The sequence below is a fragment of the Lonchura striata genome, chromosome 19 (genome assembly GCF_050655825.1).
Source record: "Lonchura striata isolate lonStrDom1 chromosome 19, ASM5065582v1, whole genome shotgun sequence".
NCBI lineage: Eukaryota > Metazoa > Chordata > Aves > Passeriformes > Estrildidae > Lonchura > Lonchura striata.
Genome location: NC_140721.1, coordinates 7,769,331 through 7,796,032, shown reverse-complemented (window position 1 = coordinate 7,796,032; position 26,702 = coordinate 7,769,331). Strand labels below are relative to the sequence as shown.

General features: G+C 42.1%; 1 protein-coding gene across 4 annotated transcripts; it reads left to right on the top strand.

The window, feature by feature from the left end:
• UBE2G1 (ubiquitin conjugating enzyme E2 G1) lies at nucleotides 1-26,120 on the top strand. 4 transcript variants are annotated; one of them, XR_014949582.1, is made up of 7 exons: nucleotides 1-269; nucleotides 14,852-14,954; nucleotides 18,221-18,318; nucleotides 19,375-19,553; nucleotides 22,735-22,858; nucleotides 24,792-24,827; nucleotides 24,948-26,120. XR_014949582.1 is itself a non-coding variant. In XM_077787483.2 (6 exons), exons 2-5 carry the CDS (start codon nucleotides 14,897-14,899, stop codon nucleotides 22,819-22,821), a joined length of 417 nt encoding a protein of 138 aa, XP_077643609.1. In that variant the 5' UTR covers nucleotides 1-269; nucleotides 14,852-14,896; the 3' UTR covers nucleotides 22,822-22,858; nucleotides 24,948-26,120. The 4 variants fall into 4 exon arrangements, 3 of the variants coding, with proteins under 3 accessions (XP_077643609.1, XP_021406562.1, XP_085413685.1); XM_077787483.2 differs by lacking the exon at nucleotides 24,792-24,827 and having other exon boundaries at nucleotides 18,226-18,318; XM_021550887.4 differs by lacking the exon at nucleotides 24,792-24,827.
• The last annotated feature ends 582 nt before the right edge of the window (nucleotides 26,121-26,702 follow it).

The window sequence follows — 26,702 nt, the reverse complement described above, 5'->3', positions numbered from 1 at the left end:
GGCGGCGCTGAGGGCTCGGAGCAGGAGGCGGAGGGCGGCTCGGAGCCACGGCCGCGCTGCCCTGCCCGGGACCCTGCGTGCTGTGGCGGCCGGCGCCGAGCCAGACCCCCGGCGGGCGCGGAGCGGACGGGCTGAGGGACGCTCGCCGCCACCTCTCGCAGCGCCAGGAGCCGCGCCGTCCCCGCCGCCGCTGGGACTCCCTCCCCGGGCAGAGCGGGGGAGAATGACGGAGCTCCAGTCCGCCTTGCTACTGCGGAGACAACTAGCAGGTACCTGGGCCGGCGGCGGAGGAAGGAAGGGAGAGCGGCGGGTGATCCGCCGCGGGGGAGCAGCGGCCGGGCGGCCTCGGAGGGGCCGCGGCCCGCAGCGGGGGAAGGAAGGGGCGCCGGCTCGGGGAGGGGGCGGGCGGGAGTGCGTGTGTGTGTGAGGGGGAAGGGGAGATTACGGCCCCCCCTCGCCGTGCTGTGCCCAGCCGGGAGCCGAGGGAACTAGGCCGAGCGGGGGAGGGGGAGCCCGACCGGCGACTGCTGCCAGGGGAGCCGGGGGAGGGGAGCGGGGCCGGCACGGTGCGGGAGCGTCCCCTCGGCTGTGCCCGTCCCGCCGGGGGAGCGCGGGGTGGCACCGGCCGCGCTTGTCGGCACCCCCCAGCCCCCCGGCACCAAGCCTGCAGGACTCCTCGTCCCCTCCCCTGCGGTCCCGTCTGCCTGGGGCGGGGGGAGAGCCGAGCCGGAGCTCGTCCCGCAGCGCGGGGGATGCGTGCGGGCTGATGTTTGGGGGTGTTTCTGAGGGGCCGGAAAGAAGCGGAGGAAGGATTGTTCCCCCACCCCCGGAACGAGGCGCTCTGGGCCCAGGCTGACTCCCCGCACTCGCACCCCTTCCCGCGGGGACCTGCGGTACCCTCGTCCCGCCTCCCCTCGCCGGCTCCCCCTCACCTCCCGTGCCCGGGAGCGGGAGGCCGCTGGCCCCTTTGTTGTCAGGAGGAGCGGCGGGGGCTCCGCAGGCACCGGCGGAGGGGACATGACCGGGCAGCAGCGGCTGCGGGCGGGGGAGCGGGTGGGACCGCTGCGGGGGGACCCGCGGGGAGAGGGGTGGGGGGTCCGCCGGGGGCGAGAGGGCGGGACGGGCGCGGGGGAGGAGGAGTTGGGCACCGGCCTGGGGGCCGGACTCGGCCTGGCCGCCGCGGCCGGCCGGCGGCGGAGGGGAGCGGGGTGTCATCGGGGTGTCCGACGGGCTCGGTGTCGCCGCGCCCCCTCCCTTTGTCCCCGGGCGGGCGGCCGAGCTGGCCCGGCCCGGCCCCGCCGAGGGGCCCCGCATGCGCGGGGCCGCACAATGCGGCTCCATGTGTGCGCTGCCACACTTAAAGGGAAACGAGCCGGCAGCGCTCCCTTCCTCCCTCCCCCACTTGCACATGTTCGCCGCATCCTCTGCCTGCTGGGCCGGGATACGGCGATCCACTCGAGGAAGCGCACGGTTCTGCACGGTACCTTGGGAGACTGGGGTCGCCTTTTTCGTCCCTTACGTAAAAATTGCTTCGTACCCAGTTAAGGAAATGTGTGCCAGGTGTACCTAAACTCGGGCAATTGCAAAACTGGCTGGAGTTGGCCGAGTAGCCATACAAAGGGACAGGGTCACTGGGTGGCACAGGAATTCCCGGAGGAGAATTTTGGCCCGAAACTTCAGTTAATGTCGTTGGAAGCCTAAGGGTGGAAAGCAGCATTGTTAGCAGTAAAGACATGAGGTTGCATAACCGAGTATAGCGAGCTGGATGATGTGTTTGTGCATCTCCAGCACTGTTTTCTGGCCTCGGTTGATGATCAGTTTGAGAAACTTCAATATCGTTGACTACTAGTGCAGAACCTTTTACCCCTTTAACGTGAAGGTCTTAAAAAAAAAAAAAATCTTGTACTGTGGCTAAAATCGCATACTGTGGCCTTGGTCCTGAACATCAGCATGCACCTGTTAATGCCCTGGTAACTGCTGAAGTTATTAGTGACATCCAGTGAGGTGTCTGCACGTTCAGATAAGCTAATAATGCCTCGGTATGGGCTTACTGCAGGAGCTCCAGACTGGATCTGATGTGAAGCTTCTCTCTCCTATATATGATACCTAAAGGGAAACAGTGTAGAATAGTTGCTTTCTAACTTGATAAAAAAAAGCATTTGGTAACCTAGAATAGTTGTTCAGCTGTCTGGAATTTATCTTTTAATTCAGTAATTGTGCTCCACAAAAGAAAGTTGGACATTTGGTTGAAGTATCTTGATAGTAAGCATTCAGCTTCTGTGGTGTTGTTTTTGTTTATTTGTTTGGATTTTTTTGTCTTGTGAGATCTTAAGGCCTTGTGTAAGCACAGACTGGATATCTAAGTACATTTGTTAGACCACTAGATCTAGGGTTAACTTCTGTTTAATTTTCTGCTCACTCTAATCTGAAGGCTTTATGTGTACTGGTAAAAACTGGGGAACTTTTCTAGTTGCCCCTATTACTGATTCAGCTGTACTGACTGCAGCAGTTTTCTTACATCATACAGCTATTCTGGGGGTTTTATGTTTTAAGTAATACCAATACCTTTGGTATCCCTTTACATGTACTAAAAGAAATTGAAACCAGATTAAAAGTGACTTTGGGTGTGCATGAAGTATGGCGAGCATTGAAGAAGAGTCTTGAACTCTTCAAAAGTCTTACGTGGAATAATTGACCTGAGAAAGTTACCATGTATGGAAGAAACTATTTTCTGTGTGACATCTGAACTGAGCTGGCAATGGACTGACACTGGTTTTTGTGGTGTCGGGCTGCTTGAAGTCTTAGCGTGTAGAGGTTGAGCTTCATGATTTTCCTTCCCTACTGCTCACTGTCTTCCAAGACTCGTCTGCTCCAATGTGTCCCTTTGTTACTACCCACATTGTTTCTTCTACCTCAAACCAAAAGCCACCAGTCTGGTGGCATTTGCCCTGGTGGGACTGATATTCAGTCTCTCTGCTCCATGCAGCTTTTGCCTACATCAGGTGTGGTGAGTCATGGACTTGTACCTGGTGGTTGGGTTTTGGAGAACAGTAAATAGTTGATATGAGTTATGTGCTCTAAGCTAGTTTAAATTGCTCTAGGTCATTCAGTAGTGCTTCAATAATGACAGATTTGAAGACATCCAGAAATGAAGGGAGATTGAAGTGAGGATCTGAAACCTATACAATGATGGAGCAGTAGAGGAATATATAATTTTTTTTAATGGTGAGACCCTGGATATCTCTTTTCAATGTCCAGAAGTAAAAACAATGTCAGGAAGAGAGAGGAATGTTAAACAGTAGTTCTCAGAGTGGCTACCTGTTGGTCCCCCATATGCTTTGGTTCTTAATTATGGGGAAAGGTGTCTGGCATGGAGCACTTTAATGAGCTGTTTTAATTCCTGAGTACTTTGTCAAAGTATAGGTCAACTGATGAGGCTGTTGGCTGTCAGTGAGATGTAAAACAATGGGCCTTACCAAATAGAGCAAAACTTGACAGCCTGAAGTTGCTCCAGTGAGTGTATGAAGACAGACTTCTGTTTATTTTATTTCTTTTTTTTTTTCTCAAAGAGCTGGCTTGTAACTTGATCAGGGAGCTGGTACCACAGCACCATGTACAACATGCTTGTGTGCTTCAGTGGCATGTTCTGGATGCTGATAATGCTCAGAGAGAAGGGACATTCAATGACAGTCACAAAATATAACTTCAAGTTACATGTGGGTTATTTTTTAATCTCCCAAATTCTATGTGGCTTCACAGTGCCTTTGCTAATGAAATACTGAGCCTGATCCCCAGGGACTAAGTGTAGTAGCTGTTTTTATAGTGACATGTGCTCACCCCCATTTAGGCATAAGAACAATTCAAAGTAATAAGAACTTCTGGTAGTTTTTATGGGTTTGGGTTTTTTGTTTTTTTTTAAGTCTTAAGGAAGTGATGAGTTGGGATCTCTTAATATCAAAGCCATTTAAAAAGGGTGGACTAACTAGAGCTGGAGGATCAGCTATCTATGGATATCTGTCAAATTAAATGTGGTTCCCTCCCAAATCAACTTAATTGTAAGCAGTAGCAGCTTCTGGAAATAGTTTAAAATTCAAACATATTTATTCTTACTTTTTTGGTTGGTGGGGTTTGGTTTTTTATTGGTTTTTGGATTTTTTATTTTGGGGGTTTGTTTTTGGTTTGGTGGATTTTTTTTTTTTTTTTTTTTTTTTGTGGAGGAGAGCGGCACTTTGTGGCTTGATAATAATGTGAAATAGAAGCTATGATCTGTCCATTTCTTCCAGGCAGAGTGCAGGAAAAACTACACGAAAAAAAAGTGCCCCTGAACTTAAAAAAAAAAAAGTCTCTGGCAAGTATGTAGATCAGTGTAGCACTGGGTTAGCAGAGTTCACCCCTCAGGGGAGCTGGTGGAGGATAAACTGTTCTTTTTACAGCCCCAAAACTTTATGTTCTTTAAAAAGAGATGCAGACAACAGGGTGTAAGGCTTCTCTTCCAGTCTCCAGAGCTGTCGAGCCCAAGGTTTTACAGACTGAGGTATGTCTCTGAATACTTCTATTTCATCTTTCTGCCAAATTCTTGCTGACTTTAGAGTAGGCAGACTTGTCTAGTTCAACCAGCAAAATCACATAGGGAGGATGCAGTTAAATCAGCAGCGCACGGTGGAACTAGAAGTGCAAGTTCTCTGTAACATAAACATGGAGCACTGGAAATGGGAATAACCATGCCTTTGTTGGCTGAAGTTGAGCTGGGCTGTAAATAATCTCCCAATTTAGGATACAGAAAAAGCCACTCTAATGCTTTTCTTAAACGTGAGAAACATGGCATTATTTCAGTTTAAAGTGTGTATAGCTTCTATTTCAAAGCAGAAATGTCTAATTAAAAACTAGCAAGTTGGAGAACTGTATTAAATACTTAATGTGACAGTTGAACAATTTTTACTTCTGCAGAAAACTCTTACTGGGTAATGTTGAGCTAGGTGAATTTTTGGCAATTAGATACAACTTTTAAAAAAAATCGATTTGAGTAGTGAATGGAGAGGGAATTGCAAAATGAAAACCATACATCAAAGCTGAGATGCTGCATATTTCTGAGGTGGCTGGTGTATAAGACATCTTTGTTTACAGTTAAGCACTGGCTTATAGTAAGTTTGTCTGCAAGATAATAATTTGAGAGGCACTGATGTGAGGTATTACTTTGGTACTAAATTGCCTGGTATCTCCTTTGTGAAGGTCTGTTCATATAGGCAGTAATACTCTGTATTATCCCAAATAATTAGGACTTCAAGGTCCTGCATATGTAAAATTTAGCATTTTAATTGGTCCTGAAATTATAGGCACTGCTCCATATTGTTTTTAGAAGACTCATGTTTTTAGATAACCATCAATTTTTTTGGTCTGTTGCTTTTTGGTGTACTTAGGTACAGCATGTGTGTGGCAGTCACCTTATCCCCCTGACAGCATAGGGCCCTGTTACAGCAGATGAGATAATCCTGATTCTTTGAGGTTGTACTGACAGAATTATCAAAGCTGCCTTTCTCAAGCTGACTTTATAGACAGTATCATTGCCAAAACACAGGCCTTGCTCAGACTCCAATCACTACAACAGCACAAGCAGCCTGAATTTCAGTTGCACTGTAAATAACATGATAAATGTGACTAATGGTGAACTTTGCCTGCTACGTGTTAGTTTTCCAAATGGTTCTCTTGTAGAAATAGTCTGAACTTTGCATCTTCAGAGGAAAGAATATTTATAACAGCACCACCAGCAAAATTTCAGGGGTGCTGGCAGTTTTGGAAAGTGAGGTTTGGCTAAACTAAGAATGGAAGGGCTTGATGACTCAACCACTTGCTTAAACAGGATGAAGCAATAACCTGCCTCATCAAGGAGTCACTGCCTTGGCTCTGCCTAGGTCAGTTTACTAATCTTTCAGGGAAAGAGCCAAACTTACCATGAGCTCGGAGTTCTTTGCTTCTCTGCTCCCCCCAAACAAGGTATTGTAAGTTACACCACAGTAAGGGCATATCTGGATCTGGCAGTAGAATTATTTATTCCTGTTTTGTTTGAGAATAGTGGAATGGGAGAACAGTGCTAGAGATCCTGTGAAGTAAGGAGCAAAATTCATACCATTTGAGAAAATACTTTCATTAGAATTTTTGCTTTGTTGGTAAAAGCTTCATTTGGAGATGTTAAATCATGCAAAACCAACTAAAATGACTTGTGTGATTGATACTGATACCTACTTCAGTATTATTTGCTGCAGAACTGTAAACTAAGGATTTATCATTTTGCTATATATATGTGTTTGTTTAAGAGAAACTGATAAGGATAAATCAAGGAGAGTGAATGGTCTTCAGGATAAACCACATGTAATTGTAGGTGATTCTGCCTTGACTTTTCTGTATAGTGTTGAAACTATTTTTTAGTGCAAGACAGAACAATATGTGCATATTCAACTAATGTAGGATTACTTGGTCCCTTCTGTAGTTGGTACAAGTTGGTTTTTAGTTCCCCTAAAGCCCTATGTTAAACAGTTTGAAAATAAGTGACCTTTGTAGGTGATACTTGCTTGCCTCAAGTAGGCATTCTGCTCAGTTTTCTTCCTGTAGTGTGTTTAATCAACTTCTGTTTTGATGTAAAATACAACAGTTTGTTCCTAGCATAGAGATGGGGTTCTAATGAAGCGGATCTATCTGAAGGGTGGCTGCTATTCTGAAAGCAAGAACTAACCAAATACTGAAATGAGTGTGCAGACTTGGGTGCCTGGAGAAAGGAGAGCAGGTGGGTTGTGTGAGGAAGAAGGCATGTGACTCCTGAAACTCTCCTGTACACTTTTTGTTCCAGTGTATGGGAGCAGAATCAGGGCAGCACTTCACGTGCAGGCCTTTGCTGTCACCCAGCTGCACCTGCTCTGTGCTTCAGTTTTCAGTGGTGTGTGCCCATCTTTCAGTCTTGATGAGATCTTTCACTCAGTAAAGTCTCTAGTAGGCTTGAGCTTTAGGCCATCCTGCAAGTGTAAATGTTCATACTTGCTTTTCTTTCCTACTCTCAAGTCCAAGGCATATCAGCTGGAGCAGAGATCAGATATCCAGACCTTGTAAGAACACTAAGTATAGCAATCTAATTGAAATGGGGGTTCCATAAAAATATCTGCTCTCCTGGACATAAATGTTAGCAGTTTTTGCACAGGTTTAGAGTAATAATAAAGACTTTTTGACAGAAACTCTCTGTAAATGTTTTCACATACAGTCTCTTTGTGTGTGGATTGTTAAGGGAAATGTATTTCTGTGCTGTCATCATACACCTCATAGGTCAAGCTGGCTGTTTTTTTAGCTGGCTGGCATTTGGTGCTGATGTAGAAGGTGGTGCTGTCAGGAGTCATTTAAAGGAATGTCTTAAAACAATTCTCAATAACAATGTGGCTCAAGTTAGGATATGCAAGCCTGTTATTCATATTATAAGCAGGAGAGAAAACAAGCTGGAAAATTGTCCTTGACTTGCACAACAACTTAGATGTTAACATCTCCTTAGATGTTAATGTCTCCCTGTGGCATAGACATGGTATAGAGCCTTTTCAGTGGATTTCTAATGTTGTTCTGTTTTTGTCTATGAGCCCTACACATCTTAGAACCCTTGGCTCTGTGCAGTAGTGCTGTTTCATGATTAATGTGTATGTGACTACTCAGAAGATATTTGCATGGATTTTTTTTTCATAGCTTTAGTCTAGTGGTAATTAGCTTTTAAGAAGTTTATCAGCTTCTCCTGTCCATGGTAAATTCAGCTACATTAATGGCACCTAGGATAACACCTGTCTTTCCAGATTCCAGCAGTTGTGTACAGTAGGCATCTGAAACTTGAAGTCTCTTTGCAGTGACAGAAGTAAGTGTGTGTAGAGTGTGATTCATCTGACCTGTTTTTGACACCTGCTTCAGGATGAGATAATCATGGTGTCTCAAACTGCTTACCCTGATAAGATCTCTTCAATGCTGCCGAGGGTGACCGTCTCAAATGCAGACAGATGCAGATACCCAATGAGTACTTGTCTGTCCTCCATGCTTGATGCCTGTTTCCGCTCTTAAGAGGTAAAGTGGAGGTGGCATTTCTGTTACACTGAGTGTGACAGATGAATGTGGCTCTGTTCTGCAGTTTGCTGTACGGGCAAAGCACTGAATATTCCTTGATGTCATAATTGCTTCCTTTTACATGTGGGTTTCTGAATCAGGGTTCTTCCAAGTCTTTTTACTATCTTTGTTTTTCCCTTCCTCATAACGCTTCCCCTCAAAATTCAAAACTTACTGGGAGTGATTTTGCTGTGGTCTTTTAACAGACCTTACTCAACCTCCATTTTAACCTGGGTAGTGTATTGCTGGTTTCTGGTCTGATGTGATACACAGCATGCTTCTAGCAGTCTAGTCAAAGAAGGCTGTTCAGGAAACCCTTTACCTAGCACTGTTCTCCCATTTCTACCAAAATGACATGGCTCATGGTAATTTGAACATATATTCTGAATTTACTGTTGAACTTAATTCTGGAAGCATAACTCTCAAAACTTCAAACAACACTATGGCTTTCAAAGGTTTTCATTAGATGAGTATGTTTGTATTTCCAGTGATTTGGACAGGAAAGTAATTTGTTTTGAAAGAAAAGATTTGTGGTTCAGTAGGCAAAATGTGGCCCACAGTAACTTAAGTTTAGATACTTGCTTATTGGCAAATGCATTGAGGGAGGGGAAAGCAGACCTTCCTTCTGTAGTGTGGGATGTTGGAAAAGGATTGGTTTGAGTGTGTGTACACAGAAGGGTCTGTGTGTGGAGAGTGCTGCAGAAAGGAAATGCCTCAAAATAGGTTGTGACTGTTCTTGCCTGTCTTTAGGATTCTCAGGTGAAATGGTGCATGGGAACAGACCGTGGGCTGGGTAAACTGGGTTGCCAGGTTAGATCAGTTGCTGGGTATCTTGTTCTAGTTGAGACTATCGAAGAGCTGGTTTTGAGACCTGTGAGAGAGAAATGTAAAGGAGCATTGACAGTGTCTACTGATGTCCACCTCCATGGTTTTAAGGGATTATGGGAAGCTCGTTAAGAACCAAGGCAGTACCAAAAACCTGCAAGTTCCTGGTTGATGTGTTAAGACTCAGTTTTCCACTGAATAACTAATCTGAACTTTCAATTATCTGTGTCCAGGCATGCTATGACTCTTATGACTGTGGAGCTACAGAATATACAGAATCAATAAACTCAATTTTTAGCTTAATTATATAATAATGGGATATCTTACTTGTAAAGTAATCCCCATCTCCATTTACTCAAGTTTCTCTGGTACCTTAATCCTCATACCTGTCGTGGCAGTTTTAGGAACTTTAGGTTAGTGCTGCTCTCCATTTGTTTGCAGAGCTGAACTATGTCCATGGTTAGGAATTTGACTGGGAATAAAATCAAAAATCAAACAAGAAACCTCTAGCCTTGTCCTCTGTCCTTCTAAAATCTGCTTTTCTGTGCAAAGCTAAGGAAGACTTCACAGGTATAGCTGAGGAGATGGCAAGTGAAGCAGTACACAAAGGTGTGTAGCACTGCACTGAGATGCAGCTTGCCTGTTGTTGTGTAACCCTTCTTACAAATTTTTTGAGCTCAGAATTTGATTTGTAGAAGCCTGAAATGCTGCCCTTATTAAGGAGTGATGTGTGGAGCACTGGAAATTAATTAGTTGCCAGGCTAAACCTAAAGCTTCTACTGAAATGATTGGTAGACTCTCTGCTAAAGACAGGTTTCTCTTGACTACTTTAGTCTCCCTTCAAAATAATTTCTATGTCCTTCAGAGACTTAATCTGTTCCGTTTTAAGTGTTGTCTATTTGTCACTCCCACAGTGGCTATCAGGAGTGTGTGCATATTTGGTGCTACATTTAGTCTGAACTTCTTGGGGGAGCTTGTGCAGCTAGGGAGAACACGAGGAAAGCAGATAAAATTGGAGAGCTTGAGGCATACATCTCCACACAGAGATCATGTTACTTTATCATAATCTCAGCCCTGATTCTCTAGAATCCGAGATGTACATCTGGATCTTGCAGGGGGGAAAGTTTTGGAAATTGTAACTGACTTAAGAGAAGTAATAGGACTATATGGAAGTCACAGTGTGGGGTACAGAGAAGAGTCTATAATGAGGATTTTCAGTGTGAACAGTTGTTGGAAGCTCCTGGACTGGTGCTGAGACAACACAAGTCTAAGGTGCAGCAGATATTAAGTGCTGGTATGGCCTGCTTGCTGTGAGAGCTGTGTAAATCAGCTGGATGGTTTATCCAGAAGCCTCAGCCAGGACTTGGGCTCCCTAGTCCGGTTTTGTGTTGTATTCTATTCACTGTCTGCACAAAACTCAAACACTGTGTAATTTACTAAAGATGCTGCTATTAAAAAGTATAGGAGCTCATATTTTTAAAGCTTTGTACTGTAATGTAGCTTAAAATACTGAAAGAGTTCATATGCAGCGGCTGTGCGGGTGAGATGTCAGGCTGAAAAGTTTGGATGCCGTACATAGCTGTTCTAGGGAGCTATGGGCCTCCTTCTGCTTAGTCATTTCTGTTGATGCTGTTTTGCTCTGGGATTGGTGAAGCCTCTTGGCTTATATAAAGGCAGTTTCAGTGAGTGTGGGAACATCAGTAGCTTGATGTAAACTAAACACTGAAACTGGAAGTGCAGCCCGTGGTACTGTGTTGGCTCAAGTTTAAGGCAATGGGAACTAAGTTCTGCTTTAGTAAGAGCTAAAGGGACAGACAGTGTGTTGTGTGGCAGATCATGTGGAAAGGGAGCCATAGGGCTTTAAAATCTGTTCTGGATTTAAACACTCTGTTGGATTATGGGCCTTTAGGCTTCCTCACCTCCCAAATCAGGTATTGGATTTAATCCCAGGTTCAAGGCTGGGATTAAAGGAACTGAATGTCTAATTTATAAGCAGACACTGGATTCTGTTCCAAGTATGTTGCTGCTTGGCAGCTGTCCAGGTGTGTGCTGCTTTAGCTGTTAGCTGCTGCTTGGTCTGCAAAGGGCTCTACCTGAAACTGCTTCTAGACTGAGTGTGACTATGTTTGGATTTTTGTTTTCTTTTGCTGGGTAGAAAAATGCCTATTATATTAAATAATCAGAAATTCAAAAAATATTGTCAGAAATGCTAAACTACAGACTGTAATATATAGTATTTGCAAGTAAATGGCATTTAATTAGGCATGGACATGATGGAAATATGGTAATGTACTCATTTATGTTTAAAAAGTACAGCATATCTTCATCTGAACAAGAAATCTCAAAGTAAAGCTGTTGGAAAAATAACGTAGAAGGATACAATTCTTCATAGGCGTCTGGCTTCTCTGCTTTTCCAGGACTTTTAGGGCAGTTCTTCAGCAGGGCTTTGTAGTGGGCCTGCACTAAGAGCTTGTTCCCCTCTCCCTGCCTGGACAAGGGAGCTGAATTCTTTGCTTTACCCACATGTTTGTCTAGGAAAGCTGCTGTTCAGGCTGCAAGCAGTTAATGCTGTGGCTGCTGGGGACTGGCAGGCGCAGGGAGCAGGTGTCTGTCCCCTGCCATGGGAGCAGTGTCAGTGTCACTTGTGCGGTGGGCAGTGACACCAGCCTGGCAGCAGCCCTGTGTCACTGAGCCGCGTGTGTGTGGTCCTTTTGTGCCTGCCTGCATTGCTGCTCCTTTGGGGTTTAGCTCCAGGGGTTTCACTACTCTGTGCGGCTCAGCTAGTGAAGGGAGAGGCAAGAAACAGGCGATACTACTGGTTGACTTGTCTGGTAAAACACTCACTATATCCAGGGGAAAAAAACAAAGCCAAACAAACCTTGGGCCCTTGTTTGCAGGTTTTAATGAGTAACAGCTACTGGCTGTCCATGGTAAAGCAGCCAAGGATGATGCTTTTCATGTCTCAGTGCAGAACTTTCCTGAGACTTCCTTTTTTGTCTGCCTGCCAGCCATGTTGTTTAGTTTAACATAAATAATCTGGATGGAAAAGCTCATTTTTAAATTGCTGTTGGTAATTCTGCATACCTCTTGTGGAGAAGGTGTATGAGCTTATATTAATTGTTTTTCCTAAGAGTGTTTCTGCAATCAGTAGCTGTTTGAGCTGTGCTTCAACGCTGCTGTCATGGAAGGAAAATAACCTTTTCACAAGCTGAGACTGATGGCACCTCCTGTAAAAAAAGTGATATGCTCATTTGCTTTATAGGCAACATCCACTAAGCAGTCGTCTTTAGCTGCTTTAACTGAAGATTTTTGTTAATGATTGTCCCTTTCATACAGTTTGCAGATGTTCTGCATTAAAGGAGTTGGCATCCAGGAATCTTACTCCTTCTCCCAAGTTCTCTTGCTATTGCAAGACCATATAGTGCTACATGGTCCTAGGTGAGAGTCGGAGTGTAAGAGCTGTCTCTCTTTGGGAATAAATACACAAAAAATGTTTTGAACTACTTAGGAATAAAGTTGTTTGAGGCTGAGACAGATGTTGAAAGAAATTGAAACAGCACACATTAAGAAATAGAGAAGAAAATGTGTATATTGGCTTTGGAAATAATGTGGCATATTTAAATAGAAACATTTTGAAGTTTTTCAGTCTTAATTTCTGGCAGTCTTTAAAGTCTTATCAGTGAGCAGTGATAACTTGCAAACAATAAAGAAGCTAAATGTGAGTAGTTTGAGTTACAGCAGTTCACACATAGCTCTGCACAAATCCTTTCTTCTCTGTGGAAATGCAGAAATGATGGGACTTGCGTTTCACAGGCTTAAATTCAAGTTTCAAAGTCTTAGTTGTGATAGTAGAACCTGTTATTTGAATTCTGACTTCTGTAGCTACTACAGTGGGTATTCTGTATTACAGTATTAATAATATCTGAAATGAAGATGTAAATGTCCTGAGCAGAGATGGCTTTTTTCACAAACAATAGGCAATTTTTAAAATGAGATCTTTCCTGAAAAAGCAGGTTATATTCAACTGCTGAGGTGGTGGAACTTTTAATAGACCATGCTGAAGAAATGTTTGTATTAAGGAGGTAGTAAGAGACTGATGCAACTCTTTTAATGTGAGAGGCTCACCTAGACTATCTACCTTTTCAGCTAAGATTAAATACTTACTAAAGCTTGTGCAGCTGTTTCCACAAAGTTTTATAGATGCCAGAGTCTGAAAACTGATTTGCTTAGAGCAGGCATGGCCATGCTGTAGCTTTTGGGTTTGAGGTTTGCATCTTGGTTAGAGAGCCTGTGATGGTGCCTTTTCTTAGAGGCATTGTCTGGAGAAAACATGATTGGGCTCAGTACCCAAATCTTTGTCTTGCACCTTGGGGGTTGGGTGGCTGACCTTACCTCCTGATTACACCCTTCTGAGTAGCTCCTGGGAAAACCCCTTTCAATATGTTCCTTGGGGTTTTAGAATTGAGTCATCTTTGTGGATAAGTTTGACTAAATTAGTAATGACTAAAGTTGATATTCCTGCTGTCTCCCTTTTCAGGGTCTTGGTGTCCTTCAGGTGAGCTGAGCACTTTGTTTTCTCTGTGTGGATTTAGACTCCTCTGTGTAGGGCTTGAATTGATTCTTCTTGCCTTTTTCAGCCACACTTCAAATAGTGCAGAACTTAACTGGCCACCAGTGATTGCAATCTTATGGGCAATTTGGTTTGGACTCAATGGCAGCATTTTGTCCAGCAAGGTACAAGGTTCTCACTTAAAGTTCTGCATGTGCCTGAGGGCATTATAAGGCCCCCCTGAACTTAAGTCTTACGGCTTTTAGTTTTACAAAATGGGAATATGTAGACTGTGCTGTGGAGCAGAATAAGGAGGACTGCATAGAGTCTAACTGATTATAAAATAAGTATGGTTGGTTGTTTTTGTGGTTTTTTTCCACAATAACTACCATTCTTAATTTAATCTGGAAGTTAATGACCAATTGAAGGAATAACTTCCCCCTTCCTAAGTACCCAAGACCTGTATGTACTGTTGGAAATGCTGGATGAAGAATTTGGTATAAATATGGCATTTAATGTCATTTCTGACCTGAAGCTGTCAGTTAATAGATGTTCTCACCTTCCTACCCCCACCACTGGATTATAGGCAAAACTTATTTGAAGTGTTTAATTTCACATGTTACAGGGTTTTTGTTTTCCTGGAGCAGGCTGAAAACACAAGTTCAGTGGAGTTTAGACCTAGCTGTGACTTACTTGTGTGTAGATATTTCCAGAGAAGCCTCTGTCTGGTAGTAACTGTATGAAGTAGCCTATACACTTAGAATGCTCTATAGCTTGTCTCTGATGGAAAAAATGATGAAGCAAAAGGAAGAAATAAAAACACACAGCTCCATACCAGAGCGTCTTCTATGTTCTCTTCTACTAGTTCAAAATATAGTAAATAATTATCTCCAAAATTCACTGGCACAGGTCTCAAATGTTTTGAGTCTGAAAGAAAAATCCTTTAAACAAAATAGAGTGTTGCTTTTAAGTAAAAACGTAATGTGACTTTGGTCTTCTGTTAACATTTTCTAGAGTTAAAGACAGACTTAAGCTGGCTCTTTTCTTGTAAAGCTCTTGTATTATTAGAAAACCTGTTTCCTGACCTAAACGCTGGTTGGTATCTAGTTTAGGAGACCATGTCCCATAGTTGTGTGTTGTTCTGGCCTTTCTGCTCACATGACACTCAGAGTTTTAGGGTCAGACACGGTCCCAGCTCTGGCAGAAGTGTTTGTGGTGGGGGAGCTGAGGGCACTCACTCAGGCCATGAGAAAGCACCAAGCATCGTGGGGTTTTTTGGTCATGTGTGGACCAGCAGCAAAACCAGCAAATGTGTACTACAGACACCTAAAGTTCTCTTAAATTCTTTTTCCTACACAGAGCTCAACAAAAATCCAGTGGAAGGCTTTTCAGCGGGCTTAATAGATGACAATGATCTTTATCGATGGGAAGTCCTTATTATTGGTCCTCCAGATACACTATAGTAAGTACTAATACTTCTACAGAAACTTGAATGAACTCGGATTTACTACTTCTAGTTTGCTCCTAGTGAATAGAAGTTAACTAAAACCTTGTGCTAAATCAGATAATGCTCTTCTTTTGGTAGCAGAATACGTGGGAATAGCTGGATTTGCTGTGTGTAAGTTCTAAACTGCTTTGCTCCCCTGGGAAAAGGCAACACTCATCTCTTTTTACTTTATGGGAAAGAAAGACAATAGGTGCACTTAGAGGCAGCTTCTGTTTTCTTTCATATGTAAGTAAGGCAGATAAAATCTTGCTGTTGCTGCTGGGGGGCTGTTGTTCAACTGATGTTAAACCATTACAAATTCATGTGTGTGATGGTAGAAAAATACTCAATTCAATTGGGATGTAGTTGGAGGAAACTGCAGCAGTCCACAGAATTAGCTTCAAATCCTGTCAGATTGAGATGGGAGAACTTCCAGGTGTGACCTGGAGTACTTTGGGGTGATCTACTCCAGTTTCTGGGAAAAGGTTCTCTGCCCAGGAGAGGTCAGTTTAAAGTGTACTCCTGAAGATGACCTCTGTTCTCTTCATTAAGCTGTTGCAGTAGTAAACTACTGATACAAAAAACCTTGTGACATTTACTTGGGGTCAGTTTTGGTTGCAGCATGAAGTCTGTCAGCAGACTTCAAAATTTGAAATCAAATTGCTTGGCTTTTCCTCAAGCTCACTGCACTGTGGTTCTCATGTCTTGCATGAGATGGTTTCTCCAACTTCTTTTGACCTTTTCTGAACAGTCCTGTGGTTCTGTTACATTCTCATGGCTATTTTATAAATAGTGTCAATAAAGAAATGCTGCTTCCAATTGATTGTCATCTTAGGTGTTAAAAGTTGCAATAGTGTTTTTTTTAACTCCACTTTTATTGGGTCCTGAACTTTTTTTGAGGCTTTTAGGTAAGAAGTTCTCTTCTATTCCAGTCCTTGGTTGCTGTTTTTCAGGGTAGTATTACACTGAACCCTTCTTCCCTGGGCTGTTTGATAAGGATGGTCATATATAATAGTTTAACTTAATTAACTTAATTTTCAAACATCCATCTTGTTCCTGATCCCACTTCATTTATTCTTAGTGCATTACTCTACTGACAGAAACTTTTATCAGGAATATTGCTAAAAATGGCATTGATTTCCCTTTGTTATAAATGAAAATTTGTCCAGCCAAATTAATATGAAAAAATAAAATAAATATTTATTTTGCAACCTAATTCTATCTAGAAAGGAAAACGGAGACGAGCCCGGGGTTGGCCCTGGGTGGGCAACAAGAATTCAGGTTCAGCAGAGGTTTTCTTCTATGCCCACACACCTTCATCCTGGCCCAAGCGGTTTTTATAGGGAAAATTCCTCCTGGGGCCAAGATTTCAGCAATCAGTCTTTTCTTCTATTCAGAGTCCATATGTTAATAAGATTTTCTTTTTTGGTGATGAGGGAGAACAATTCAGTGTCCCGAGTTTGTTGAATCCCTTGATGAAATTTAACAGGAATTCACATGTATCTGCCTGAGGATTTCCATGAGATCCATCTCGGGTCGTTCACGCGATGATCAGCACCTGGGGTTCCCTTATCTCCCCAGACACGGCTCATCTCCTGGCGAGCCTTACCTTCTTATTTGTAAATCAGTTTCCAATATACACCCAGTCTCACCGGCGAGGGTGGGGGGGAATCCTAATACAAACGTGTATACTCTAACAAATATTCAATATTGCATATATCATATTAGAAATGGCGCGAATTATATCTACTACATATAACACCTTTATTGACAGCTGTATTTCATTAACTGTTATCTAATGTATATCCACTTTAAAACCTGTATTTATAAGCAGTTGATATGGGGCAACCAGGGATGCCCTAGAACCTAGTAGCTTTAGGATCTACTTCTTTAAAGAAAAAGAAAGGACTTTTGCAGTTTGAAAGAAAGGGTTTGACTGGTTTGCAGCTATCAACAAATACAATCTGGTTCTCCTTGGTCTTGACATTATGGGTGTTAAAATAGTGTTTCTGGAATTCTTACCTCTGTTGGGATGAAGTATTCTTTGGAAACTGCCTGCTGTTTTTAAAACTTGTGAAAAATAAATGCTGTGGGTTCAGATCCTCTCAGCTAATTCAAAGAGCCAAGTTACTTAAAGGCAGTCCTTTTTGGGGTTGTTATTTTGTTTGTTTCTTTGGCTTGGTTTTGCTTTTGTTTTTTGTTTTGGGTTTGTTTTTTTTTTTGAGACACTTGCTGGAGCTGCACCCCTTTGGTAAATGCTGGTAAAACATGTTATTTTTCTCAGTAGCCAGTGCACTTTATTAACTCCTACTCTTACAAATACAGAAAAAAAAATTGCACTGAACAGTTTTCTTTACCAGTTGTTTTGTCTGTGTGCCTGCTGAGGAGTAGCTTGTCACAGCGTGCATCTCATGCCATCTTCTTTGGAGGTTTATATTCCACTTTGTTCTGCCTTTCCAAATTTTGTTACAGCCTTCAGTTAGAAGAAATGACAGTAGTAGGACAAATATTATTGACATTAGCAAAGTATTCCATCTGTAAACCTTTCCATCTAATACAGGCCTTCACATTTTTCAAAAGATATTATTCCTGGCCTGTAACTCCACATAAAACCTGGATGTCTCTTGTTTATTATTGTTTTCCAGTTGAGTGGGTAACTAATGCAGAACACCTCACTGTCATGCCTGAGTCACTTTAGCTTAGTGTTGAAAAGGTGGCATTGGAAGTCTTTTTACATTTAATGCTCTACACACAGCCAGAGCTTTCTGCAGTTTTTCCCTGGGGCTCACTGCTGCAGATGAGACCACAGAATTAGGATTGAGGCCTCTTAGCAGAGGAAAATGGGTGTCTGCTGGACTGGACTTGAGAAAGGCAGTTATTGGCAATACCTTTTTTTTTCCTGTTAATAAATGTACTGGGAGGGAAAAATGTAAGTTGTGATTCCAGATGGTAAATTCCTTGGCAGTTTTTTGATTTTTTTTTTTTTTTTCCCCCACCCCCATGGTTTTTCCCCTCTGGAACATCTTCCTAGATCTAAAAAAGATCATGTTGGGGAACTGGCAGTATCTTATAAAAGGATCTTTTGAATGTAGAAACTCTTTACATTGCATATGGAAGTGTTGATACTGTTAATTACCAACATGATGTTAAATTGTCTAAAGTGTAAACTTAGAACATCAGTAAGTTCCGATCTTCGGCTTAAGCTTACAAGAAACTCTACTAAGATATTTTTGATTCCCCAGTGAAGGTGGTGTTTTCAAGGCTCATCTTACTTTTCCAAAAGACTACCCACTGAGGCCGCCAAAAATGAAATTCATCACAGAAATCTGGCATCCGAATGGTAAGAAATGTCAAAGTTTCAATTTCTTTTTGTAGTTCAGAACTAAAATGCAGAAAGTGAAGACAAATAGATACATTTCTGTTCATGTTAGAAATATGAAACCCTGCTTTTACTTTGCCATCCTCACTTAGAGAACTAATAACAATGGCAGAGTTTTTAATAGTGCTACTCTGACAGGTTAAAATACTCTTTAAGTATTTTCAGAAGCTATTCTGAGTAGGTTCTTGCATTCTTGGTAATTGTTCAGGGATCTTTTTCTTAATTTTTTTTCCAAAGTGCAAAACTCTAGTCTGAGGAAAAACTTGACTTCTATAGCTGCCTTTTGTTATACCTTCAATTATTAAATCTTCCTGTTACTGACTTGGCAGTTCAGTGTAGAAAGCCCAAGGTTGTCCTCATCTAGTGAAGCATGAAAAGAAATCTTTTAGTCTCTCTAAAGGAGACTTCTCCTAATGTCTCATTTATTATGGACTGATGGAGATTGGATGGGAAGGTAAAATAAAACAGAAGATGGTTTTACTGGGAAAGAGAAATGTTCTTCAACTTTAGAAACTAGATGTTGAGAGGTGGGAGGAGACAGTGCTCCCATCAAAAGGACAAGGGAGTATTTTAATGCTGTGTCAGTTTCAGCTCTGGAAATACCAGAGTACTTGTCAGGCACTTTCTAATTCCAGCAGTTTAAATCATATTTCAATATGTTCCAGTAATATCCAGCTGATGCTGTTGCTGTGGAAAAAAGTCACTCGAGTTTGCTGAACTTACAGAAAAGGCTGTGGTGGAAGCCTGTCTAAATAAATATCTTGAGAGCTGCAGCATGATGTCAGACTGAGTCCTTCCTCCCCATGTGCCCTCTCTGTCAGGAGTCCAGGCACATCCAGACTTCCACCAAGCCCTGTTCATTACAGCTTAAGGTCTGCAATAGTTAATTACTTTCCCTCTTTATGAAGTGTCTTCACTAACATATTTCAGACTAGCTGGAATAAGCAGTTCATGACTGTCCTGAAGAAATGCCAGCATGTTGTTCATGACTGAAATATGCCTTGTTCTATTTTGTAGTTGACAAGAACGGCGATGTCTGCATTTCAATTCTTCATGAGCCTGGAGAAGACAAATATGGCTATGAAAAACCTGAGGAACGCTGGCTTCCCATTCACACAGTGGAAACTATAATGATTAGTGTTATTTCTATGCTGGCAGATCCCAATGGTGATTCTCCTGCTAATGTTGATGCAGCGGTAAGGCTTTCGTTGGTCTGCCAATTGTCTTCAATGTAGAAACCTTGCAATCAAGTTCTGCTTCTGGTTTAGCCAACAGTAACTTTGGGAAGAACCTTTTCTATCACAGGCTAAGGCTACCATTGTGTTGGGAAAAACGGTGATGTTGTCAGACAAAACTACTAATTAGCCTTGGGAAGTTTCTTTTCACTTCTCTGGAGCAGTCTTTCTGTCCCATGGATTAGAGCAGTGGGTTTGACTGTGTAGTTCTGTGCTCTGAGAAGGTACTCAAAGGCTTTACTGGGCATCTGACCTTCACCTCACCAGGGAGGGTTGTCCCAGACTAGATTGGAGTGAGGAAAATGGTCTGATTTGCAGCCAGAGACCAGGGTGAATCTGCAGGTGTGAGATGCAAGTGTTTGATGCAGCACGGTGTTCTGGACCATGGCATGTGCTCAGTGTGTGTATAAACACAGCTATTGGCTCTCTAGAAGAGCTGTGTCTAGAGCAGAATATAAGAGTGAGGCTGAGAAATGTTTGTAGTGGGAAGAGGGAAAAGTCTCAGTTCTGGTAAGGCACAGGGGGACAGACTTCAGGCCCTGCTCATCTGACATAACACTGACATGCTCCTGAATTGCAGTTCAGCAGTGAATGTTGTCTTCTCACAAAAGAGAAGTTCTAGCTCTTTTAACTGTGGGAGTGAGGAAGGAGATGGGAATTGTGTGATGAGAGTTTTGTAAAGGAATGTTAACCTGTTCTGTCAGCCAAGCTATATCTTCCCGAAGTGGGTGGGAGTTTAGGAGTTTCCTGGAGCCTTTGATCTGCTGTGTTGTATTTTCAAAGGTGGTTGAGCTCCCTGAAAAATCATTATGGGAACAGACTCATGTGGAACATATTTAATGGGAAGAAAACAGAAAACAAAAAGTTGCAGTGAACAATTTCCTCATTTAACCTTTTTAAATGTTGGACGTTCCCTTTTCATGTCATGTTTCTGGTGGAAACAGTTACCCAGGAAATATGGACATTTCCTACTGAGAGCACTGGGAGGAGCAAGTTATTAATAAAATGCTAATAGTGCAGTTAGAATTCCTGAGTTCACAAACTCATATGTTGAATGTAGCTGGCCTAGCCCTGAAGAAAGCACATGCTTTTAGCTATGCTTGGCACTTTCTTGACATCAGACTTTCTGTATTGTGCCCCACTCTGATAACTACTTCAGGAGTGAGTTTTTAATTTTTTGGGGATTTTTTTTCCTTAGGAAAGGTAGACACAAAATTAATTTTGCCTTAGGATAAAGGTCAAAAATAAAAACAGCTTTTTGTAGCCCAGCATGAAAGAACAAAAAAATCCAGATTTGACTGTGAAGGTAGTAGTGAGGTATCACCTTGTATGCTAGAAACTATTTTTGACTGTGGCATTACATGTTTCAAGGAACTTTTGAAGTGCTGCTGGAGCAGTTGGCTTCTCCTGCTGGACTGTAGATCTCTTCATATTAGCAAGAAACATACTCAGTGTAATGAAGAATCAGAAGCTCCTGTGTTAACCACAGCAATAAAATTTGGCAGTTACTGTAAGATACTTTTTGTCTGCTGTCAGTAGTTTCTGCTTTTAAGTGAGTCTAGTGAATAAGATGTTACAGGCAATTCACAAGATTATAGGAGCAGGGGATATACTTGCCTTCAGAAAAAATGAACTATACTTGTTGGATTACTGTATCTTGGAGTGGGAGAAAAATAAGCATCAGGAACCTGAATAGATATTTTGAAAAGCAAATAGAACAGTTAATGACCTAAAATTACATTTTTGGAGATTCAGCTGTCAGATTGGAAACTTTGCCTGCTATTCAAATCTGAACAATTCATAGAACTACAAATAGAAAAAGTAGAAACAAAAACTAAGGCTCTGAAGCTCAAGAGGGCACAAATTCAAGGCTTTTCTTGGCTTTAAGCCATCTTGTGTAAGCTGTCCTATGTCCCAGTCCAAGGAACCAAATGTTTGCTGCATGAATTGCTGAAAAAGAACAAACTAATTAGTAGCCTTATTTGTGCTTTAATAGGAAAGTTAAGACATGCTGGGCTCTCCAGTGTGCTGATTGTTTAAGTGAGCTTGGAGGTGATGAATGTTGGGATATGCTATTTATCATTCAAATGAACTACAACCTTCACTCCAATTGGGGGTGAAAAGGTGTTGTGTGCTAGATTGCATCAGGTGAAACAATGTGGGGGGTTTTGACCCCTTCCCTCACCCCTGCAGTAAGAGTATATTGCTTGTATCAGAAACTAAGAACTGTGGAACTTGATGAAATCAGGGGTTCTTTATATTTCCCCCACCACTTCTGACTGGAAGGCAGTACCCAGCACATCAATCTTAACTACACCTGATGCTCCTGTGCTTTCATCTGAGCTCCTTGTGAGCCTGGCACAAAAAAAAACTGGCTGCACTTTCTCATGTAGGTTTTTGTGATACCTTGATGTGTGCATCTCTGGGTTCACTTCCCTCTTACCTATCTTCCTGCTCATCTTTATCTTGGCTCTTCATCTCTGCAGTTCTGAAATCAGATCCCTGTCACAGGGAGCAGCCCTGTAGGTGAGCTGATTATTCTCCTAAGGTCTTTCTCACAGAGCCAGTATCTTACAGCCATATCTAACCAGGAGGTGTTTGCTTTCCAAGGACACTGCTGTGCCTCTTCTAGATACTGTGACTTCTGTATTTCTGTCCTGGAGTGTCCTGGCTAGATTGAAGGAACTGAAACTGTCTTAACAAAAATCTCAGAGTAACTGCTGGCTCCACAGTACCTGTGTACCTTTTTCACCGCTGCAGTTAAAGATACTATCTCTAACACCTAACAACAGCTTGTGGTCTACGGGTTGAGTTTGCTGCTACTATGCAGGCTGAAGCAAATAGATTTTAGCACAAACAGTGTGAAATACTGGTAAGCCACTAGGTTAGTCTTGAGTGTGCCTAAAATCCAAGGGGAAAATTAACATCCTCACTGTCTTGTAAGCAGCTGGCACAGAAACCCAGAGTAAACTTTCAAAAGTCCTGAATATCACAGGTTTTCAGTGAGGAGCTCAATGATTATAAGCAAATTTAGGTGTTGACTAGATGGCTAATGTCTGAAAACATAAACAAAAGTCTTCCTAGAACTTGTACAACTCCTTGTTGTAGGACTGACATCTGAAAGCTGTCTATTCAATTACAGAAAGAATGGAGAGAAGACAGAAATGGAGAATTTAAAAGAAAAGTTGCCCGCTGTGTAAGAAAAAGCCAAGAAACTGCTTTTGAGTGACACTTATTCAGCAGCTAGTAGCTTCACTTTTTTCAGGGTAAGTATCCTTCTCAAGACAAGTCAGTTACCTGAGTTGAGGATTTCCTGCTTAAGTGTTGCTGAACTATTTTTCTCCCCCTCAAAAGCAAAAAGAAACCCCCATACCTTTCTTCTCAGCTGCATGATCTCGGTGGAACTCTTTGCCTGTATGCAGTACTAAAGACTAAAAGAACTTAAGTGCACTTGACAGCCTGTTCTGCCAAAATTGGGGAACTTCTCTTGTATTCTTGTGGTTTGTGCTGTTCAGAAGTTGAACTTCTCTTTATCGGAATTCATCCTGCTTTATTAATGGCACTTAGAGGTTACTGGAGCTGTAATATAAGGGGGTGACAATTCCTTGATATTCATTATTGTGAAGAGCACTTATTAGAATCTTAAAAGCATCTTGAAAGTCTTACTATCTCAGGAGTTTTGGATTATCTTGCAGATGTTGGTGGCATGTTGCACATAGGAGTTAAATGAGACTTCAGTGAGGTTGTCAGGAGCCACTGAGAAGGGTTTGTTTCAGGTATCTATGGGTGTTTTAACAGAAACTCTCCTGGCATAGCAGAAAGCATCAAATTCAGATATTACTAGTCAGTAATGTCAAGAAAGGTGGTGTTCTCTTCAGCAGCCCAAAAAACATCTTTAGTGAAGAAGGCTTGGGAATAACTTCATAAAAACAGCTGTGTTCTGCTTGGAAACTGAACTGTGGCGTATCTGAGAACTTGGACAAGTTTTGACCTGAGAGTAGCTGACGTGACATTTGCATTTTTTGCCACTCTGTTAAAGAGCTTCTGACTCAAGATACTTAACTCAAATTTACACAATCCCGTCTCGGTTTTAATGGGGCTTTTTTTTTTTTTAATAACCTCTCATAGAAAGCTCTGTATTAAGGCATGGCCCTTAAATCCCTGGCCTTTGGTCACTTTGTCTTGGGTATGCCAAGGAAAAACTTCCTCCATGAGGTAATAATTTGCCACTCTTGCTTTTCAAAGCAAAACAGAACTTCATGTTGAAGCTGCCTTTTCTTAATGGTTGGTTTGGCAAATAAACTGCTCTGACCCATTTGGCTGGCAAACCCCAAATACATATTTACTGGTTGCCTATAACATACATAATTCACAGGGACAGAAATATGGCACTGTTTGTAGTTCAGACTGAACCAGAGCAGCTTACTACATTCTTCAGCCGGGTAGGTTTTTTCTAATCACAGTTGTACAGGAGAGAGTTCCTTTCTTACCCTTTTGTAAACACGGGGGGGTTGAGGGAAGGCTCCATCTGTGACAAATTAGTTCTGCAGTCCCTCTTTGCAGAAATGCTTGGATTGAAAGGAACTCTGTCCAGTATGGATTAAGCATGAAAAATGCTTAATATTGATCAAAAGACTAAGCAAAGGAACAGAAAGTCTTGTACAACTGCCTGTAACTGGAGTGCAAAAATTGTTAATGCTGCTGACTTTTTTTTTTCCTGTCTTGGAGAAAAGGAATAACTGTGAGTAACACTCCAGAGTATCCTTAACTAACCTCAGCTCTGTTGCCATGTTCAACTTAGCTATAGTGAAACAATGCTCTTGACAAATATTTTAAGTAATTGGCTGTGTTGCTTTTCTGGAAGGCAAAAGCTTTTCTAAGTCTGGTGACTCCTCCCAAGCGAGCGATGGGCAGGGAATTGGATGAGAAGGGGCCACAGCTGGTTTCAAACCATCCCAGTGTTACAGGGGGCTGTGGTGTCGGTGCTTGCAGAGCACTGCTGTACAATTTGTACCCACCTTTCCCAGTAAGTAATGCACAGCCTTTTCAGTGATAAATCTGCTGTGTTTAGCCCTGTGTGTGAATAATCAAAGCTTTACAAGCTGCGCACTCGACAAGCAACACGAGTTACAGGAGCCAGAAAGTCTGATAATTGAGCTTGGATACACAGTGTGCTGAACTAACTCCAGTCTTTCTCAGGTGATGAGTTTGGATTTATCCATCTTCTGTTCAGAGGTATGTGAAGCTCTTGAACAAGTAATAGTTATCTTCCTGAGCTTGAAAAACTAATTAACATCTTGAAAATAATTGAGGGTGAGGAGGGGTTTTATTTTAATACCTGTGATTTCTTTGCAGGTCTCCAATTGAGAAACATGGCACTGTTTTTTTTCCTGCACTCTACCCACCTATTGCTGGACTTCTGTTGTTACAAGTTGGCAAACACTGGCTGGAACTGGGCTGCAATAAAACATGCCAGTTATCAATGCTGACAAGAGCCTAACAAGTGCCAACACAAGATGATTACGCATTTTGAAATCTAATGAACTGCTTTAACCTTCAGGAAGAATTGTAAAGATGTGTACATAGCACAACATGATCCGGATAATATATATACTGTTCATGTACATCCACAAATACACATTGTACCAAATAATGCTGTCTGTAGTTAGGGATAGAATTGTGTAAATTCTAAAGATTTTAGCAGGTTTTTTCTCTCCCTATTCATTGTTTCCTGAGTTAAAAAGAACAGCAACTTGTGAAGCATGTCAAAACCAAGTTGGTTTTTTTGGTTTTGGTTTTTTTTTCCTCCCACTTTAATTTTCGTTTGACCCACCGAGGCTTAATTAAAATTTCTTGCTTATTAAAGTTTAGTATCTCTTTTTTGGGGGGTTTTTGGAAATGTGGTCCCTTTTTATTTCCTCCATCAGAACTTACAATTTTCCTAATTAAACCCTGAAAGGATTTGCTATCAATTACTTGTGTCTTCTTTTATGATGACCTTTGTAGTCTCAAAGGTGCTTTTTTTCTTCCCACCCCTTTTTTAAACTCAATTACTCATCCTTCTTGAATTTGGTATAGCAATAAAACTGGCCATGGAGCACCCTTGAGCAGCCTGATGGATTTTTAACTTCCAAGGACTTGAATGCTTTGACTTGGAAGTTTGGTTGACTAAGTTAGTCCAAAATAGGAATGAGCTGCTTTTTATGGGTGAAATTTTTGGTTTGCCTTTTTCATTGCCTGTTTGTGGGGTGGGGTGTGTTGGGGGGAGGCTTGTTTTTTCTCAAGGTTGAGTTCAAGCATGCACATTGTAGGCTTTCAAATGACTAACTTCTGGGTTTGGTATTAAAAATAGTTTCCCTCCTTTACTCTTTTCTGTGGCCCTTCATCTGCTTTGCCTTCTATCTACTTCAGAGTTTTCCTCACCTAATGTACAAAGAAAATGGCGATGTATATTTTCATGTAATTTGATTTTTGGAATTCTGTCACCTTCTGTAGTGAGTTCTTCCAAAATATAATTTTTTCCAATAATGATGTGTCAAACTGGCTGTCTTGAGTATCACAATAGGAAGGGTACAGTTGTAGCTGGAGCACAACTTACCTGAACATCATCAACAACACAACACTAGCAAACACTTGAGCAATTGGACATGCTGTGCTTCATCTTGAATAACAAAAGAGCAAACAAAACACACACTTTTATCCCTATTGTAACCATATTTGACCCTCTAGTGAGCAAATACTAATCTTAGAGTATCTGCTCACAGTCAAGCCTTTGACTAAAGAAACTATAGAAGACCTTGAAACTACTGAACTCTTTCCACAGCATAGCATAAATCACTAATAAATCAAGACTTCCAGTGTCAGAGTCAGCTTTTAAGAAGCCTTCAGTCTTAATTTGCTGGCTGGACTTCATTTTATGTTGCTGTGCAACATGCATATGGTGAAAGGCACATATTGCAGGTGTTGTGAGGGGGGTTGGCATGGAAGGAGGTGACAGTTGTTAGAGGCGAGGCAGCTCTTGGGGACAAAAAGGCATTTAGTGTAAGAAGACTTACAGGGAAAGGTCCTACTTCCTCCTATGGGTGCTTTAGATAAACAGGTATGTTTGAT